Here is a 20,676-nt window from a genome sequence, read left to right as displayed (position 1 = left end):
ATAGAGAGTGAAGGTAAGGGTAACACTGTATCAGAAGAACAAGTATGAAGAGGCAGCTTGTGTCAGGCAAAAGAATAAATGAGACTTACAGAAATAAGAAGAAATGAACAGAGAAAAACATTTTAGAAAGAATATGGTGCAAGCTTCTTGTTGGATTCCTAGATCCCAGTGCAAAACTTGAGAGAATCTATATTTAATAGAGGGTGCTAATGTTGCATAGGAAGTAACAAAGACCCTGAATCTATCATGTTAATTCTTCCAGACCATTCTAAGTACAGAAATTTACTGTTTACTGGATTAGATGCAATAAAAGTCCTCATAATTCCATTCCAAAACATTATCTCAAACATCACAGGTTTGCTTTATTTATTTGCAATCCATAGTTTTCCAGAAAAGTGGGTTCCCTGACCATAATTTTAATTTATTCCTTTTACCTTTTTCCACATTCCTTTCTTCTAGGACTCTGGACCCCCTTTCCACCCCCTGTCATTAGTTTAAATTCTTCCCTTTTTGTGCAGAACAATTTTATTTATCTTTTTTTAAATTTTTTTATTTTTTAGGGCCACACTCACGACACATGGAAGTTCCCAGGCGGTGGATTGAAACAGCCATAGCTGCTGGCCTTATCCACAACCACAGCAATGTGGGATCTGAGCCAAGTCTGCGACCTACATCACAGCTCATGGCAATGCTGGATCCTTAACCCACTGAACAAGGCCAGGGATCGAACTCGCATCCTCATGGATGCTAGTCTGGTTCATTACCACTGAGCCATGACAGGAACTCCAGAACAATTTCATTTATCTTTTGACATCGATTGGCATTATCATCTAACATTCATATACTGACACTCAATTTCTTCCCAAATAAAGTTGTAACAAGGACTCTTGCCCCTAAAATAACAGGGTTGCCAAAAAAATAAAATATTTTTATATCAAGAGTCTGCTAATATTTCCAGATATTATTTCTTTGTTTCAAAGTTTTCCATGTATTTTCTACTAAATATTTCAAACGATTGCCTTTTACATTTTAATATTAAGTCAACTTGATATAAATGTTTTAGGTACACTTGGGTTTTTAGGGAAGCTTTGGGTTCACAGCAAAACTGAGTAGAAGGTACAGAAATTTCCGACATACCCCTTGCCCAGAGTGGTACATTCTTTACTATTTATGACCTGCAATAACAGCTCATTATCACCCAGATTTTACATTAGGGCTCATTCTTGGTGGTGTGTATTCTGTGGGATTAAACAAATGTATAATGAATATATCCACTATTATATTATCATGCAGAGTACCTTCAATGCTCTAAGAATCCTGTGCTCTATCTATTCATCCTTTTCCCATACCCCTGACAACCACTGATTTATTATTATTATTATTATTTTTTGCTGTCTCTATAGTTTTGCCTATTTCAGGATGTTATATATTTGGAGTCATACATTACGTAGCCTTTTCAAATTGGGTTCCTTCTCATGGTAATAAGCATTTAAGGTTCCTCCATGTCTTTTCATGACTAGGTAACTCACCTATTTCTAGCACTGAATAATAATCCATTTTCTGGATGGACCTTCATTTACTTATCTGTTCATCTATGGAAGGACATCTTGATTGCTTCCAAGTTTTGCCAATTATAAATAAAGCTGCTATAAATGTGTGTGCAGATTTTTGTGGGGACATAAACTTTCTACGCTTTTGTGTAAATACCAAGGAGCATATTTGCTGGATCTTATGGGAAGAATATCTTTAGTCTTGTAAGACATTACCAAATTGTCTTCTAAAGTGGCTGTTCCTTTTGCAATGAAAGTTCAGCAATAAATGAGAGTTCTTGTTGTTCCACACCCTCATCGGCTTCTAATGTTTTGGATTTTGGCCATTCTAACAGATATGCAGTAGTGTTTCATTGTTATTTTAATCTGCAGTTCCCTGATGACATACGATGTTGAACATCTTTCCATGCATTATTTGCCATCTACGTATCTCCTTTGATAATGTATCTGGCAAGGTATTTGGCCCATGTTTTAATCATGTTGTTTGTGTTCTTATCGTTGGGTTTGAAGAATTCTTTGTATATTTTGGACAAGAGTTCTTCACTGAATATGGCTTTTGTAAATATTTTCTCTCAGTCTATGGCTTCTAATTCTCTTAAAGTTGTCTTTCATAGAGCAGAATTTTAATAAAGTCTAGCTTATCAATTCTTTTTCCTGGATTGTGTTTTTGTGTTGCACCTAAAAAGTCATCACCAAACCCAAAGTCCTCTAGGTTTTCTTCTAAGTTACATACTATTGAAACTTACATTTACGTCTATTATCCATTTTGAGTTTATATTTGTGAAGACTGTAAACTCTATGTCCATATTCTTTTTTCTTTTTGCATGCATATATCAAGTTACAGCCCATTTAAAAAAACTACCTTTGCTGTGTTGTATTACCTTCATTCCTTCCTCCAAAATCAGTTAACTGTATTTACATAGGCTCATTTCTGGGCTATCTATTCTGTTCATGAACCTGTTTGTTTATTCTTTCAGCAGTATCTCACTGTCTTAATTACTATGACTTTATATTACGTCTTGAGATTGGGTAATGTCAGTCCTCTAACTTGGTTTTTCTTCAATATTTTGTGGCTATTCTGGGTCTTTCGCCTCTCCATATAAACTTTATAATCAGTTTGTTACTCACTAGCCATAAATAACTTGCTGGGATTTTGATTGAGTTTGCATTAAATACATCAATCAAGTTGGAAAGGATTAATATTTTGACACACTGAGTCTCCTTATCCAAGAACATGAGATATCTCTCCATTTACTGAGTTTTTTCTATTTCTTTAATCAGTCTTGCAGACCTCTTCATATAAATTTTTTTTCAATTTTTTAATCTTCTTTAATATTTTAATTTTTTTCTATTATAGTTGATTTACAATGTTCTGTCAATTTCTACTGTACAGCAAAGTGACTCATTCATATATTTTTTTTCTCACATTATCCTCCATCATGTTCCATAACAAGTGACTAGATATAGTCCCCTGCACTATACAGAAGGATCTCATTGCTTATCCACTCCAGAAGCAACAGTTTACATCAATTAACCCCAAACTCTCAGTCCATCCCACTCCCTTGCCCTCCCCCTTGATAACCACAAGTCTTTTCTCCAAGTCCATGCGTTTGCTACTTTTCTGTAGAAAGGTTCATTTGTGCTGTAAATTAGATTCCAGACATAAGTGATAAGGTCATATGGTATCTGTCTCTTTCTGACTTACTTCACTTAGTATGAGAGTCTCTAGTTCCATCTATGTTGCCGCAATGGCATTATTTCTCCCCATTTTTCAATTGGGTTGTTGGCTTTTTTGCTGTTGAGTTGTATAAACTGTTTGTATATTTTACAGATTAAGCCCTTGCCAGTTGCATCATTTGAAACCACCTTCTCCCATTCTGTAAATTGTCTTTTTTTTTTAAACAGTTTCCTTTTTTGTACAAAATCTTTTAAGTTTGATTAGGCCCCATTGGTTTATTTTTGTTTTTATTTCTGTTGCCTTGGGAGACTGGCCTAAGAAAACATTTGTATGGTTGATGTCAGAGAATATTTTGCCTATGTTCTCTTCTAGGAGTTTTATGGTTTCTTATGTTTAAGTCTTTAAGCCATTTTGAGTTTTATTTTTGTGCATGGTGTGAGGGTGTGTTCTAGTTTCTGTCCTTGTTAAACTTTTCCAAAAGATCGAAGAAGGAGGAACACTCCCAAAGACATTCTATGAAGCCACCATCACCATAATACCAAAACCAGACAAAGACACTACCAAAAAGAAAATTATAGGCCAATATCTTTGATGAATATAAACACAAAAATGTTCAACAAAATTTTAGCCAACCGAATCCAACAATATATTAAAAAGATCATACACCATGACCAAGTGGGATTCATCCCAGGTTCACAAGGATGGTTCAACATATACAAATCAGTCAATGCCATACACCACATTAACAAAAGTCAAATACCACATGATTATCTCAATAGATATAGAAAAAGCATTTGATAAAGTCCAACATCCATTCATGAAAAAAAAATTCTTACCAAAGTGGGTATAGAGGGAACATATCTTAACATAATAAAAGCCATTTGTAACAAACCCACAGCCAATCTAATACTCAAAAGAGAAAAGCTGAGTCTTCCTTCTAAAATCTAGAACAAGACAAGGATGCCCGCTCTCACCACTTTTATTCAACATAGTACTGGAAGTCCTAGCCACAGCAATCAGACAAACAAAAGAAAGAAAATGTATCCAAACTGGAAGAGAAGTGATAAAATTATCACTCTATGCAGATGACATAATACTATATATAGAAAACCCTAAGGACTCCACAGAAAAACTAGTTGAAAAGATCGATGAATTCAACAAAGTAGCAGGATACAAGATTAACATTCAGAAATCAGTTGCATTTCTGTACACTAACAAAGAAATATTAGAAAAAGAATATAAAAATACAATACCTTTTAAAGTCACACCCCCCAAGAAAATTAAATACCTAGGAATAAACCTGACTCTTCACATAAATCTTGTAAGTATATTGTTAGATTTATACCTATTTCATTTTGGGAGTGCTAATGCAAATGGTATTTTTTTTTTTAATTTTAAGTATAGTTAATTTACCACATTGTGTTAGTTTCTAAGTGTATAGCAAAGTAATTCAATTTATATATATTATATATATTCAGTTTATATATATTTATTTCATTATGGGGGTGTTAAGGTAAATGAAGTTGTTTTGAATTCCAATTGTTTATTGCTGGTATATAAGAAAGTGGTTGACTTTTGTATATTAAACTTGTATCTTACAACCCTATTATAATCACTTATTAGTTCCAGGACTCTTTTGTTAATCCTTTCAGATTTTCTACATAGGTGATTGCATTTTTTGGAAACAAGGACAATTTTATTTCTTCCTTCTCAATCTATTCACTTTTGTTTCCTTTTTTTTTGGTTCTATGACACTAGTTCAGACTAGTAGTGAGAAGGGACATCCTTGCCTGATCTTAATGGAAAAGATTTGACTTATCACCATTAAATATAATGTTATCTATATTTTTGGTAGGTTTTTTGTTTGTTTTTCGTGTTGCTTTATAATGATGAACCCTTGGCATATGGAGGTTCCCAGTGGCTAGGGGTGGAATCTTGAGCTATATAGCTGCTGGCCTATGCCATAGCCACAGCAACGAAGGATCTGAGCCATGTCTGTGACCGATAGCACAGCTCATGACAACACTGGATCCCCAACCCACTGAGCGAGGCTGGGGATTGAACCCTCATCCTCATGGATACTAGTCAGATTCATTTCTGCTGAATCACAATGGGAACCCCTTGGTAGGTATTTTTTTTTTACTGAGTTGAGGATGCTCCTCTCTTCCAAGTTCCTGGAGCTCTTTTTATGAATGGCTGTAGAATTTTATAAAATGCTTTTTCTGCATCTATTGATATGAGCATGTAAGTTTTCTTCTTTAGCCTGTTGATGTGACAGATTATATTAACTGATTTTCTAATCAATTATTTAAAAAAAACCCTGCATACCTGGGAAAAAGCCATTTGGTCTTAATGTATAATTCTTTTTATATATTGTTGGATTTTATTTGCTAAGATGCTGTTGAGGTTTGTTTCAACTATGTTCATGAGAGACATTAGTTTGTAGTTTTCTTGTAATGTCTGTCTGAATTTGGTATTAGGGTAATGGTGCCCTTGTAGAATTAGGAAATGTGTCTATATTCTGAAAGACTTTGCAGATAATTGGTATAATTTCTTCATTAACTATGTGGTAAAATTCACCAATGAATCTATTTGGACCTGGTGCTTTGTGTTTTGGAAGGATATTAATTATTGGTTCACAATTTATTTTTTACTTTTTATTTTTTTGTCTTTTTTTGCTATTTCTTTGGGCCACACCCGAGGCATATGGAGATTCCCAGGCTAGGGGTTGAATCGGAGCTGTTGCCACCGGCCTATGCCAGAGCCACAGCAACGCGGGATCCGAGCCGCGTCTGCAACCTACACTACAGCTCACGGCAACGCTGGATCCTTAACCCACTGAGCAAGGGCAGGGACCGAACCCGCAACCTCATGGCTCCCATTCGTATTCGTTAACCACTGCGCCACGACGGGAACTCCACAATTTCTTTTTTAGATATAGGAATATTCAGATTATCTGTTTCTTATTATGTGAGATTTGGCCAATTTTGTCTTTCAAGGAATTTGTCCATTTCATTGAGATAATCAAATTTGGGGGCATAGAGTTATTCATAATATTCCTTTATTATCTAATGAATTAAATTATTTATTACTTGTTTTCTTCTGCCTGCTTTGATTTGCTCTTCTTTTTCTAATTTTCTAATGTGGAAACCTAAGATTACTGATTTTGGATACTTCTTTTTAATATATGCCTTCAGTGCTATAAATTTCCCTCTCAACACTGCTTTTTCTCCAACATGCAAATTTTGATAAGCTCTGTTTTTGTTTTCATTTAGTTGAATTTTTAAAAATTTATTTTGAGACAACTCGTATTTTACTTAGAGACAAATTATTTAATCTCCACATGTTTGAGATTTTACAGCTCTCTTTCTGCTACTGATTTCTAGTTTAATTCTGTTGTATTCTGAAAACAGATATTGCATGATTTATATCCTTTGAAGTAGTTATGGTATATTTTACAGTCCAGAATGTGGTCTCTCTTGGTGAATGTTACATGTGAATTTGAGGAAAATGTATATTATGCATTCATTGAATGAAGTAGTCTGTAGATATTATAACAAATTAATTGGGGTGTTGAGTTCAACCATGTCTTCACTGATTTTCAGTGTGCTAGATCTGTCCATTTCTGTTAGAGGGATATTGAAGTCTCTAACTATAATGGTGAATTCATCTATTTCTCCTTGCAGTTCTATCAATTTTTTTCACATATTTTGATATTCTATTATTAGGCATATGCACATTTGGGGTTGTTATGTTTTCTTAGAGAATTGAATACATTTTTTTTTATATTATACAATGGCACTGATAACTTTCCTGGTCTGAAATCTGTCTGAACTTACTATACTACTCCTGCTTTCTTTTTATTAATGTTAGCATACTACATTTTCTCCATTTATTTTTAACCTATATGTGTCTTTAAAGTGAGTTTATAGACAAATATCTTGACCAGCTCTGGCAATCTCTCTTCTAATTGGTACACAGAGACTGTTGATATTCAAACTAATTATTGATATAGCTAGATTAATCTCTACCATGTTTGCTACTCTTTTTTATTTGTTGTTGCTCTGTCTTATATTTGTCTTCCACCCGTCTTCCGTCTTTTGTGGTTTTAATTAAGCATTTTATATTATTCCATTTTTTCTCCCCTTTATTATCGTAACAGTTATTTCTTTGTCTTTTGGGGCGGAGTGCCTTAAGAGTTTGCAATATACATTTACAAATAATCCAAGTCCACAGTTAAATAACTATTCCACTTCAAGGGTAGTTCAAGTACCTTAGAATAACAAAATAATTTGAATTCCTCTCTCTCATCCTTTGTATTATTGCTATTATTCATTTATTTATACATAAAAATACATATATACATAAGAATACATTTTTGATATTATTGATACTATTATTTTGAAATGTTATTTGCTAGATCAATTGAGAATAAGAAAAATAAAAGTTTTTAATTTATCTTCCCTTATTTCTTCTCTGATACTCATCCTTTCCTTATGCAGATCTGAGTTTCCAAACTTTATTTTTTTCTTTTCTCTAAAGAACTGCCTTTTCATGCAAGGCAGGTTTACTAGAAACACTTTTTCTAAATATTTGTTTGAGAAAATATTTCTTCTTCAGTTTTGAAGGGTAACTTCACAGAATCCAAAACTTGAGGTTAATGGGTTTCTCTTAACACTCTAGAAATTTCTCTACTACACTTTTTTTCTATTTTGCATGGTTTCTGAAATCAGATTAAATTCCTTTTTTCCCCTCCTCTATAGGTAAGGTGGGTTTTTCCTTTTTAAAGGAACTATCTCCTTATCTTTAGTTTTCTCTATTTTGAAAATAATTGATCTAATTTAGATTTTTATGGGATTTATCCTGCTTGTTGTGTTCTCAGCTTCCTGTGCCTGTGTTTTAGTATCTGGCACTAATTTGGTAGAAATTCTCATGCATTATAGTCTTAAATATTTGTTTTCTTTTCTCTTTCTGAAACTTCCATTACCTGTATGTTACACCTTATGTGATTCCGCAGTCCTTGGGATATTCTATTCTTTCTTCCCCCAGTCTTTTCTCCCTTTGCTTTTCAGTTTTGGAGTTTACTATTGACATATCCACAGGCTCAGAGATTCTTTCCTTAGCTGTGTCCAGTTTACTAAAAAGCCCATCAAAAGCATTCTTCATTTCTGTTACAATGTTTTTGATCTCCAGCATTTTTTTCCAATTCTTTCTCAGAATTCACATCTCTTTGATTACATTGCCCATTTGTTCTTGCATGCTGTTTCCTTGATCCATGAGAGCTCTAGGCATCTCATTCATAGTAGGTTTATATTCCCAGTCTGAAAACTCCAATATCCCTGCCATGTCTGGTTCTGATGCTTACTCTGTCACTTCACTTTTTTTTCTTCTTACTTTCAGTGTGTAATTTTTTTCATGCTAATTGAGCTCCTGAAGTAAAAATCACAAAAGGGTGGGGACCCTCGATCACTAGGTTTTGCTGGAGATTTTATCTCTCAGAATTGTCCATGCTGAGCCTCCAGGAATTTGTCAGTTATAATAGCTCAGGTTTTTCCTACCATAGCACTAGTTCCCAAGATGTGTTCTTGTGGGTTTCTGTTCCAGCTGGCCACAATTCTCTGCATTTTCCTGTTGGTCTTTCCAATTTAATGGGCAGAAGTCTACCCATGACCTCATCTGTCTAAAAGATCCAAGAAGAGTTGTTGGGTTTTGGTCTTTTACATGATGTTAGGATGAAGTGGCTACATCCAGCTTCTTACATATTGAACTGGAAAAGGCATTTCCTTGAAATAGATTTTAAATATAAAGTTAAGTAGCAAGCTCTTTATATTATTGTTGCTAATTATCCAACCAACACTAACTGAATATACACTTAACCCAATTATTTTGATATCTTCTTTATCATATATTAACTTACCACTTAAGTGTAAATATTTTCCATTAAGTCTGTTGATCCCTACTCAATAAAAGACTTTTTTTTAAATGATTTTTATTTTTCCATTATAGTTGGTTTACAGTGTTCTGTCAATTTTCTACTGTACAGCAGTGACCCAGTCACACACATATATATACATTCTTTTTCTCATATTATCCTCCATCATGCTCCATCACAAGTAACCTATACAACAGGATCTCATTGCTTATCCATTCCAAAAGCAATAGTTTGCTTCTATTAACCACGGATTTCCAGTCCATCCCACTCCCTCCCCCTTGGCAACCACAAGTCTGTTCTCCAAGTCCATGAGTTTCTTTTCTATGTAAAAGTTTATTTGTGCCATATATTAGATTCCAGATATAAGTGGTATCATGTGGTATTTGTCTTTCCAAGACTGTCTTCTTGATTATAGTTTTATAATTAGCTCAGCTAGTAGGTGGGAATATCTCCAACTTTTCATCAGTTTTTTTCTTGGCTATACTTGGAATAGTTTCCTGAAACATCTTATTTTGGTTTGATTGAAATTGCATAAAATTTATATATCAAATTGGATACCTGGCATTTTATGTTAATGAGTTTTTCCAGCCATGAACATGTTATATCTCTTCATTTAGTTTGACCTTTTTTAAAAATAGCTTTCAATATTATAATCTATAAATATACTACTTACTTTTTTATATTTTTCTACATATTTTAAGTTTTTGTTGTCAAAGAATTTCAGTTACATTTATTTAGTAGTTCCTTGAATACTGAAGCAGTATTAATATCTAATGTTATATGAATGCAGCAATCATTAAATTCATATTAATTTTAATTGATTATCTATAGAGGATGTAGAGTTTTTTTGAATAAACAATCCTACTGCATTGACCTCAGTGTTAGAAGCAGTGACAGTGAGCATCCTTCTCATATCTGAGCTTAATGAAAATAAAATTTTCACCATTAAACAATATGTGTGTTTTGCAATTTTGATAGATACTTTAAATTTGCTTAGATTTTTTTCCTATCATAAATGAGAGGTTAATTATACTGAACGCTTTTGCATCACTTAAGACAGTCATGGAATTTTTCTCCTATCATTTAATGTAGAGCTTTAATTAATAGATTTGTTTAATTGGTGGTACACTTGCACTCCTAGAATAAACTGCATTTGGTCATTTCTTCCATTGGCCCTAGTGTGGTTTTGGTTTCAAGAGTATATTTGTCTTATAGCATGAGTTGGGTAGCATTCTTTTTTGTTATCAGAAGTATTGTGCGTGGGTATGTTAGGAGAAAGTGAAAAAGAGAAAGATGAAGCGAATGAGAGGAAAAATCTACCACTTGAAAAACTGATAAAACATATTTGTAAGCCTCTCTGGACCTGTTGTCTTTTTCAAAAATTTGTGGTAGTAGATGTGAAGTGGTTGAAACACAGTTTGATCTTTTATTCATCATTTATTTTCTAAATGTATCTTCTGAGAACTCAGAAAGGATACTAAGTAAAGGAAGCAAAAACTTCTATAGGTATCACAGAGACTAAAATGGTACTATGTAGTGTTTGGCATACCAACAATTGTTAACACAGAAATAGCTTGAAAACATGACTTTTATTGTGAGATGGTGGTGGTGTGGGAGTTGCAGAGGGTAGCTAAATTACCTATAAATCAAAAGTCAGTTTTCACTTGAAGTTTGATTTACTGTGACACATCAGCAGAAATATAGACAATTATCAATATAGATTTCCTCTACTAAATATTTAAATTCAAATGAGAAATGTCATACTTGATTAATTTTTTTTTTAATGTGAAAACTGAAAAGAGCTCAATTCTTCCTGGAGCAAGCTACTTTCCTTACTATCATCACTGTCCTCAGGCTGCAAAAATTGCTACTTTTTGCATTTGACTAAAGCTGGCAATGTGAATAAACAGTAGTAAATTAGATAATTGCTTACAGATGTAAGGAAACTCACTCTTTCTGGAAAATTGTAACATCAAGAACTTCAAAGCAAGGCCACCCAACAGCCATCACAATCAATTGTTGAAGAATTGCTAAGTCTTACTCCACCTAGCACTAGTTCTTTCAGATGTAAATATCTAAAACTTTAAAGTCTCTTGAAATCTAAGACCCTAAACAATGTTTATCAAAGCATGTACCAGGAACCATCTCCATCAAATATGATACTAAAAATGTAGATTTCTTGACCTGCTCTGTCCCACCTCCCCAACCTATGAAATCAGAAACTGTTAGTAGCTGCCAAAGATTATGCATTTTTAATGTTTCTATTTCCCTTGCCACCCCTTTCCAGTAATTTTTGTGCACAGCAAAGCATGAGAATATCTTCCCTAAAGCATGTTTAATCAGTTTTAACCATCATCAGCTAAAAGTAATTTATCACATCCTTTACTAGAGTTATTTTTAAAATGCTTAAGTCCCACCTTCAAAAATGTATTCTTTAGTTATCTTAAAAAAAGAGAGAGATGGATATATTTTATAGAGACTTTCTATTTTATAAAATTTGTATTGCAGGCATACGTTGAGGTTATATAATTGATGTATTTCTGAAGTTATGTGAAGTAATTTTTGTTTCTATTTTGAGTCATGTTTTTGTAAAAAAAGTATATAAATATGTATTTCATAATTTGCTTTCACTTAAAGGGAAGGACAGTTGTGTTTATTTTTTCTTTCGGAGCTATTGGGTAAAGCAAGAATATATATGCTGCAAGAAGAAACAGGAAACTGATAAAAATTTTAATAGAAAATGTTAACAAGTGAAGAAAGGGTAATAAAATAGACTTCAAAAATCACCAAGGAAAATTTAAGAGGGCAATTAAATGAAGCCTTCTACAATTTAATTTACAATTTGAAAGTGTTTGATAAAACACTTTTTCAAAGCACAAATTAAAGTGGATGAAAATGAGATAGGTTAGTTATTAAAATATTTTGATAAAGGAATGAGATGATTGATGTAATGAATTTGAAAATAGTTTCCACAGTCAGATCAAAGGAAAAAAGACAAATGACAGAGAAGATGGTGGAAGATGGTTTACTCAAAACGAAACATTGCCAGACATTCATTCATTTAGTGGTAGCCATTTAGTTATGCTGATGACTTTTTCTAAGTTCTCCAGTTTATAAATATTTTATTCTTTTCCCCAAAGGGAATCTCTTAGTTATAACATTTGTTAGCTACTTTGGAGCCAAACTTCACAGGCCAAAAATAATTGGAGCAGGGTGCCTAATCATGGGAGTTGGAACATTGCTCATTGCAATGCCTCAGTTCTTCATGGAGACGTAAGTATAAAGCAAACATTTTTTTCTTGCTTTAACCATACAGTTGCATAGATTCCATTTGATGATTACAATTAATTATTTAAATTTAAGAAAATAACTTGTGCCTTAAACCCTGATAATTTATATCTTATTTTTATTACATGTACTTTGGGAAAATTTCAAAATGCTTATAATTTTACCTATGATATAATAAGCTACAAAAAAATTTTTCAATATACTAGTATGAATTGTCAATAAAATTAAAGGAGTATTTTCACTATTTCTTCATTCAAAGACTAACTATGGAAGCAAAATATATAAATAAAAGGAAAATAATAAATTATATGGTAAATGTCAAACAAGAGTCAAATGAGTAACAAATGAATGCTACAGACAATATGTTGGATCATGGTACAGCTGACTGGCAGATCATTGGCTTTGGGATATATCACCAACAGAAGTAACTCTTCAGTGTTCACATACTATCTAATAGAACTTCCTCAATAGAAGTGAAGTGTCTGTGTTCTTTAACCCTGAAGTTTACTTTTGTTACTTCAGTTCATAATATTGTTAGTTCTTACATACAACTTTGGTAGTTCCAACTTTCCACATTTGTCATATCAATTCACCCTTAGAACAACCCATAAGGCAGGAGAGCAGAGTTTATAATTTTTATTTCACATCTAAGGACCATGACTTAAGAGTCTGGTGACCTTCTCAAGTTTAGGTGTCTTGTAGTTATAGAACTGGAATCTTAAAACAGGTATTCAGACTTCTTCATGCATATCCATACTGCCTCTCTTCTCTGTGGTTACCCATTGCCTACTGAGCCAAGTGACTACCAAGAGGTTTTTAGAGCAAGAGAATATTTTAGAAAATATTATATATCAAGTAATACTTTGAGGTCTGCCCATTCTAGATGATCATACCACAACATTTTAGAGCTGATTTCAGAGACGTAAGTGATCTGCCAAACTTTTTCTTGGTTTCCTAGGTCATTTATATCAACATTCAAAATCTAAATAATTATGCCTATAGAAGTTGCCTTCTGATAATTGAGAAAGCTCAATTAAAAAAATTCAAAATACAACATAATCACTATTGACAGTCACTTTAAAAGCCTTTAGGCATTATAATGATCCTTGGTATCTGTGGAATTATCTGAAGAAAGGAAATTATATTTTCCATGATTTTAATGCTAAATGTCCTCCTCTATGGAAATTTTTTCACCATAAGAGGTGATTTATAGTCATTATTTTTACATAAAAATGAGCCACTGTAAATAATTATTACTTTACTTTCTTTCATGACACCGGGTAATTGATTCAGATATAGTATAGTACCTGCAAACTAGATCTACCAGCAATCTCTTCAGAAAACTGTCCTGTTAAATGTTGGTTTGGTTGAGTGATTCAGATTCAGGGAGAGCTGTAGAGTCAAACAGGCCCCCTAAATGAGTCAAGTAATATACCTATAATATTTTAACATGATGTTAAATGAGCCCAGAGTAAAGAAAATATTCTTTTTTATACAGGTACAAATATGAAAGATATTCTCCTTTCTCCAATTCCAGTCTCAGCATTTCTCCATGTCTGGAGTCAAACAGTCCATTACAAATCTCCGTTATGGAAAAATCACAATCCAAAATAAATAATGGTAAGAGGATTATTTTTTACCTAACTTGACTAAGCAAGCTCTTTTTAAAGACTTTATAAGTGCTTTAGTACGAAAAAAAGTATCTATGTGATTTTTTGCTGTCAAAAATTAATGCTTAAATTAAGATATTATAGTGCCATAAAATTTCCTAGAATATAAGGGAGTATGTGATGAGATCCTAAGAAAATATGCATACAATCAAATATTACATAAAACTGGGCATTGATTGCTGGTGACTGAGAAAAGCTTCCAGTGTTTCCAAATAAGGTGGGCTGACTGGCCAACAGGGACTTGCTGTATAGCACAGGGAACTCTACCCAATATTCTGTGATAATCTATATGGGAAAGGAATCTGAAAAAGAATGGGTATGTAGATATGTGTAACTGAATCACTATCTTGTACAGAAGACATTATCACAACATTGTAAATCAACTATATTTCAATGAAAATTTAAATAAAACAAAACAAAGTGGGCTGTGAAATAGGTTCAAACTAGTTTAGCACATACATATCTCAGTCCACTGCTCAGACATAAAAGAAACACATTTTTCCCCCAAACTTAATTTCTGTGTCCAGCCCCTTTTTATCAGAATGACAAAAACATAACCTCAGTCATTTTGTCCCTAACCTCCATGCATTTTCCCAGTGGTTGCTTACATTCTAGGGAGCTTACATAATAATAAAGGGGAAAACCGGGGGAGGGCACCTCGGTGTTATCAGTTCTCTGTCAGCATGAATATCTAAAATCCCTCTGGTCACAGAGTTTGTTCATACATGTCATCTTAGGGTCATCTTATGTCCACATTCATGTCCTTTTTAGCACAAAGGCTCTCTCTGGAGCAAAAGTGACCATCTTGGAAACATGGAAATAATTATGCTTTCCACAGGAGATAGGATGTGGGGAATTTCAATACAATGTCCAGAGTTCCATGCAGCTGACCTACACTGCACAATGATATGCTTGGGAGCATGGGAATCATCTCTTCTGTGTCACTCTAGGCATGGGGAATCCTATGAAAATGCAGGGGCAGGAACACTTAGCTATACTGTGTAGTCATCTCATCTTTGGGGCATTGCTATCTCCCTGGTCTCTACTGGCCATAGTGGCACAAGGTCTTCTCACTCATGAAGTCCTCAAATCTACCCATAAGTCTCTGTCATGTCTCTAGGATGCTGCACTGACAGCAGCTTGAAATCCTCTCATTCCATAGCCATTGGTATCAATATATTCAATACTTCCTCCTCACCACCCCCATTTCACTCCCAACTCCTAGCTTCGGAAATCTATTTCTATGTAGGCAATGTGGAAGCCCTTTTTTTATATTCCTGCTATACACTCAAATCTTTTATCTACGCTATAAAACTTTTTCACTCCATTAATTTCCTCACTGATGCTTTCTTTTGAGATGTCTTTTCCTTGGTCAATGAACCCTAGAGATCTGGCTCTTGGATTGAAGGGAAGGAACAGAGGATTAAAAGAAGTATTGAAATATGAGAGGAGAAAATGGGGAGGTCATAAACATGTAAAAATTTTACCTTGTCCTGCTGCATGAAAAGAAGAAAGCAAGCATTTTAGAAGAAAAGGCAAGTATGAAATAGGACATATATAAATCAATAGATGAAAACAGAGGGATTGTTTATATAAAAACACAATAGTAAATTTAATTTCGGTCCACACAAAGAGGCAAGGAGTTGAGATAAAGGATTTGGACTTTCATCTGTACATAATGTACAGTCATTGAAGATATTTTATCTTGTCTTTGGTTTACACAATCAGAGAAGAGACATGCTATAAATGGCAATACAACTAATTAGGAAATACCTAAATGTTTAATGTTAAAAAGAGAAACATAGTGTTTAAGGGTGGGAAATGAAAATATTTTTAATGTAAAGAGAAAAGTTATTAGGTACAGAGTATAAGATTCACAATTCAATCATTTCCTTTCTTTTAAATGAAGCCTTTCTCCCTTAAAGTCATAGATGTATGTGGACAGGTGATAATGGGGGTAAATAGAGGACTCCTTTCAAAAAGGTTTTTTGCACAAACCCCATTTCCACAGTAAAACTCTAGAGCAGAGATGTCCACCAGAACTTCTGTGATGTTGGAAACATTCTACATCTACGCTGTCTAATACAGTAGCCATTCGCTGCATGTGACTATTGAGCATTTGAAATACAGCCAGTATGACTAAGGAACTGAAGTATTAACTTTACGTAATTTTAATTTAAATTTCAATAGCCACCTGTGGCTTTTGTGGCCATTGTATTAGAAAGCATAGATGTAAGGGGCCCTCACTTGTTTACAAGACTATTCTACCAACAAGCTTAGAATCCCACAAATATTAGGTCTGGAATTGACATTTGAATCGATTTTGAAGAAAGGAATTCCCATTGTAATTGGAGGAGTATAACAGAAATACAGGGAAGACACATGAAAAATCCCTGCTCACTAGCTACATTTCTAGAGAAGGCAGAATCAGAACTGCAAGCATCATGACTGGATAGTAATTTTTTGTCACAAAGACTGATTCATCTACGTAAAAGCATTCATCTGTTTTTTAAAACCCACACTTTACTTTCAAAAATTACTTTCAAGTTTACAAAAGGAGAAAATATCTCCTGCCCTGCCTCATGGGAGTATTAGGAGAATTCAATTTAAAAATGTCTGCAAAACCACTATCCCAGTGCCTGGCAGAAAAGAAGCATTCAGAAGTGGTAACTGTTGTGCAATCAGGTCAAGATGACAGAGAAGTAAGATGTGGGGCTCACCTTCTCACACAAATGTACCGAGAGAGAGAGAGAAATCTACATGCAGAACAGTTCTCACAGAACATCTACCGAATGCTGGCAGAAGACCTCAGACTTCCAAAAGGGCAAGAAAATGTCCATGTACCTTAGAAGGATGAAATAGAAAAAAAGAGAGAAAAGAGAAAAAGGAATAAGAATAGGACCAGCAACCCTGGAGGAAGCTGTGAAAGAAGAAAAGTTTCTGCATACTGGGAGTCCGCCTGAGTCCCAGTGGAGAGATCAGCAGGGGCAGAAGGGGAGCTTCAAAGTCTCAGAGAAAAGCACAGCAGCCAATCTGAGGAGGGTAAAGCAGAGAGAGCTGTCAATGGTCCATGCCACTGCCTGGTGCACCCAGGACTGAGACCCTTGACCAGGTACACCCTTGTCTGCTGGGGCAGGTGAAGTCTGGGTACTGAGGCTAGGGCTTCAGAGGTCATACCTGGGGAGAGGACTAGGGTTAGCTCTGGGAAAACAGCCTGAGAGGGCTAGGGTATGATGCAACTCAACCTAGGGAGTGCAAGAGGAGACCTGGGCCCACCAGAGGAAAAAGGCACCATTGTCAGGGAGTGTGAGAGAAGGAGGTTAGGGCCACCATAGGAACTTCTTTTTATTTGCTTTCTTCTTTTTTTAGGGTTGCACCTGTGGTATATGAAAGTTCCTGGTCTAGAGGTTTAACTGGAGCCACAGCTGCTGGCTGACACCACAGTCACAGCAACACCATATCTGAGCCATATCTGTGACCTCCACCACACCTCATAACAATGCCAGATCCTTAACCCACTGAGCAGGGCCAGGGATTTAACCCACATCCTTATGGATACTAGTTGGCTTTGTTACTGCTGAACCACAATAGGAACTCCCAGGAAATTATATTTCTGTGTACACAGGCTCTTAAGTGGCAAGGCACCATTTCTATGGGCCACAGGGGTGGGAATAAGCTGCATCAGCCCTCTCAGACTCCAGAGGTGGTCATGGCCCACTGCCATCAAGGGTCCTGCAACTGGGCACTACACACCACCACCACCTCCCAGGAGTATGCAAGGCCTGCTGCCACCACCACTGCCAGGGATCATACAACTGGGTGCTTCCCCACCTCCCTAGCAGTATACACAGGCTGTGCACCTTCATGCTGCTTACTGAGGGGATAAATGCCTGCACAAGCTGAAGAATGAGTCAGTAAACATCCAAATAAAAAGCAGTCTCACACCAAAACAAAACAAAACAAAAAAAACCAGTAAACCCACACAAGATACCCAGGGACACTTTGGCATGTAAATAGCCTTCCATGACTATAGTAAATAATTGTTCCCCCTAAACTCACAGAGTGATAAATATAAGCAAAATGAAGAAGCAGAGGAACCACTCCCAGTTAAAAGACCAAGAGAATTTCCCTGAAGAAATAAACAATAAAAATTGAAAGATACTGAGTTCAAAAAAGGAAATAGTATTCAGTCTAATAGATAACTGAGTTCAAAAAGGAGATAATAAAAATATTGAAGGAATTAAGAAAGGCAACAGTCTGCATCTATTAACCCCAAGCACCCCATAGATTCAGAGTATTGCCTTTGGTTTGGCCTAGCAATGAGATTTTACTGTGTAGCACTGGGAAATATGTCTGGTCACTTATGATGGAGCACAATAATGTGAGAAAAAAGAATGTACACATGTATGTGTAACTGAGTCACCATGCTGTAGAGTAGAAAATTGACAGAACACTGTAAACCAGCTATAATGGAAAAAAATAAAAATCATATAAAAAATTAAAAAAATAAATTAAAAAAATAAACATTAAATTAAATTTAAAAAATAGGCTATCAACAGAAATACAGATTACTGTAAAAAGAAACTAGAAACTATAAGGAGAGGCCAGGAAAAATTGGAAAATTTATTTGCTGAGATGAAGCTGAGCTAAAGGCAATGAATAGAAGAATAAATAATGCAGAGGAACAAATAAGTGACTGGATAGAATAACAGAAATTACCCAATCAGGATAGCAGACAGAAAGACAAATGAAAAAAAAAAAAAAGCAATATAAGAGATGTATGGGATAATATAAAGTGGGCCAATCTATGCATAATAGGGATTCCAGAAGGAGAAGAAAAGGAAAAAAGGGGGATAGAAAATATATTTGAAGAATTTATGACTGAACACTTCCCAAATCTGAAGAAGGGCTTTTTAATGACCTTTTTTACATCTTCATGTTTATCCTTTTGCTGTTCCTTGTGTTTATCAACACTTTCACATATATATTTTTTTCCTTATTGATATGTATACTGGCTTATTTAAGTGATTACTTTCTAATTGTTATTTCTTCCTTCCTATGTCTTCTTGCTTCTTTTCTCTTTAGAGGAGACCTTTCAATATATTTTTAGGATATGTTTAGTATTGCTGTATTTTTTTCTTAGTTTTGTTTTCCTTAAATTCACAAAGTAAGAGTTTCCAGAAACAGGAACTACAGAGGGTCCCAAAAAAGATGAATACAAAGATACCCACACCAAGACATATAATAAAAATGGCAAAATTTAAAAAGATGCTGAGGGCAACAAGAGAAAAACAAAGAGGTAATTACAAGACCCCCATAAGGCTGTCAGCTGATTTCTCTACTGAAACACTGCAGACAAGAAGGGAGTGATATATTCAAAGTTCCGAAAGGGAAAAATCTGCAACCTAGGATACTCTATCCAGCATGATTATCATTTAGAATAGGAGAAATAAAGAATTTCTTTGGTGAGCAAGAACTAAAATATAGCAATACTAAACTTATCCTAAAGAAATATTTAAAAGTCTCCACTAAAGAGAAAAGAAACAAGAAGACATAGGAGGAGGAGATCACAATTGGAAAGTAATCACTTAAAAAAGCCAGTAAACAGAGTAAAAAGGACAAAGAAAACTATTTGTGAAAGCCTTGGTGAACACAAGGAAACACAAAAGGATAAACGTGAAAATATATTAAAGGTCATCAAAATCATAAAATGTGGGAAAGGAGGGTAAGAAAATGTAGAAACTTTTTTGAAGAATATGATTAAGTAACAGGATTAAGATGGCAGAATAGAAGGACTGCAGCTCAACTTCTCTCCTAAAAACAACAAAATTCACAACTAAAGACTGAGCAATCTCCACCCAAATGGACCAGGAACCTTAAAAAAGATACCCTACTCCAGAAGCAAAAGAGGAGGACACAAAAAGAGGCAGGAGGGATGATTTCATGATATAAACAACCCCATGCCTCCCAGGTGGGAAGCTCCACAGACTGAAAACTATCTGGTTCACACAGACTCACCTATAGGAGTGAGAGTTCTGAGCCCCACATCAAACCCTCACATGCAGGGATCTGGCACTGGGAGAAAGAGCCCCTGGAGCATCTGGCATTGAAGGTCAGTGGGGCTTGTGCACAGGAGCTCCACGGGACTGGGAGAAATGGAGACCCCATTCTTAAAAGGTGCACACGGATTTTCACGTGCACTGGGTCCCAGGGCAGAGTGAGGTCTCCATAGGAATCTGAGTCAAACCTGGCTGCAGTACTTGGAGGACATCCTGGGAAAACAGGGCTGAATGTGGCTTGTTGTGGGGGAAGGACATTGAAAGCAAAGCTCTCAGGAATATTAAGCAGCCATGCCTTTCTCTGGAGGTGGCCATTTTGGGAAAGCTTGGGCCCACCCATCAGTCAGTGCTGAGAAGCACCAGGGCAAACAACAACCCAGGTGAGATCACAGCCCCACCCCTCAGTAAACAGGCTACCTAAAGACTCCCCAGGCAAACAGCTGCCTCTAATCCCATCCAGAGACAAAGCCCCACCCACCAGAGGGATAAGAATCAGCTC

General features: G+C 35.2%; 1 protein-coding gene across 3 annotated transcripts in view; it reads left to right on the top strand.

Annotated features, from left to right (window-relative positions):
* SLCO1C1 (solute carrier organic anion transporter family member 1C1) overlaps positions 1 to 20,676 on the top strand; it is a 78,142-nt gene that overhangs the window by 8,167 nt on the left and 49,299 nt on the right. For all 3 annotated transcript variants that reach the window (XM_047787448.1, XM_047787449.1, XM_047787450.1), the window contains 2 exons: positions 12,301 to 12,433; positions 13,947 to 14,068. In XM_047787448.1, the coding sequence (XP_047643404.1) occupies positions 12,301 to 12,433; positions 13,947 to 14,068 (255 nt within the window). The remainder of the gene's footprint in view (positions 1 to 12,300; positions 12,434 to 13,946; positions 14,069 to 20,676) is intronic.

The sequence above is a fragment of the Phacochoerus africanus genome, chromosome 7 (assembly GCF_016906955.1).
Source record: "Phacochoerus africanus isolate WHEZ1 chromosome 7, ROS_Pafr_v1, whole genome shotgun sequence".
NCBI lineage: Eukaryota > Metazoa > Chordata > Mammalia > Artiodactyla > Suidae > Phacochoerus > Phacochoerus africanus.
This window is presented reverse-complemented; position numbering and strand designations above follow the sequence as displayed.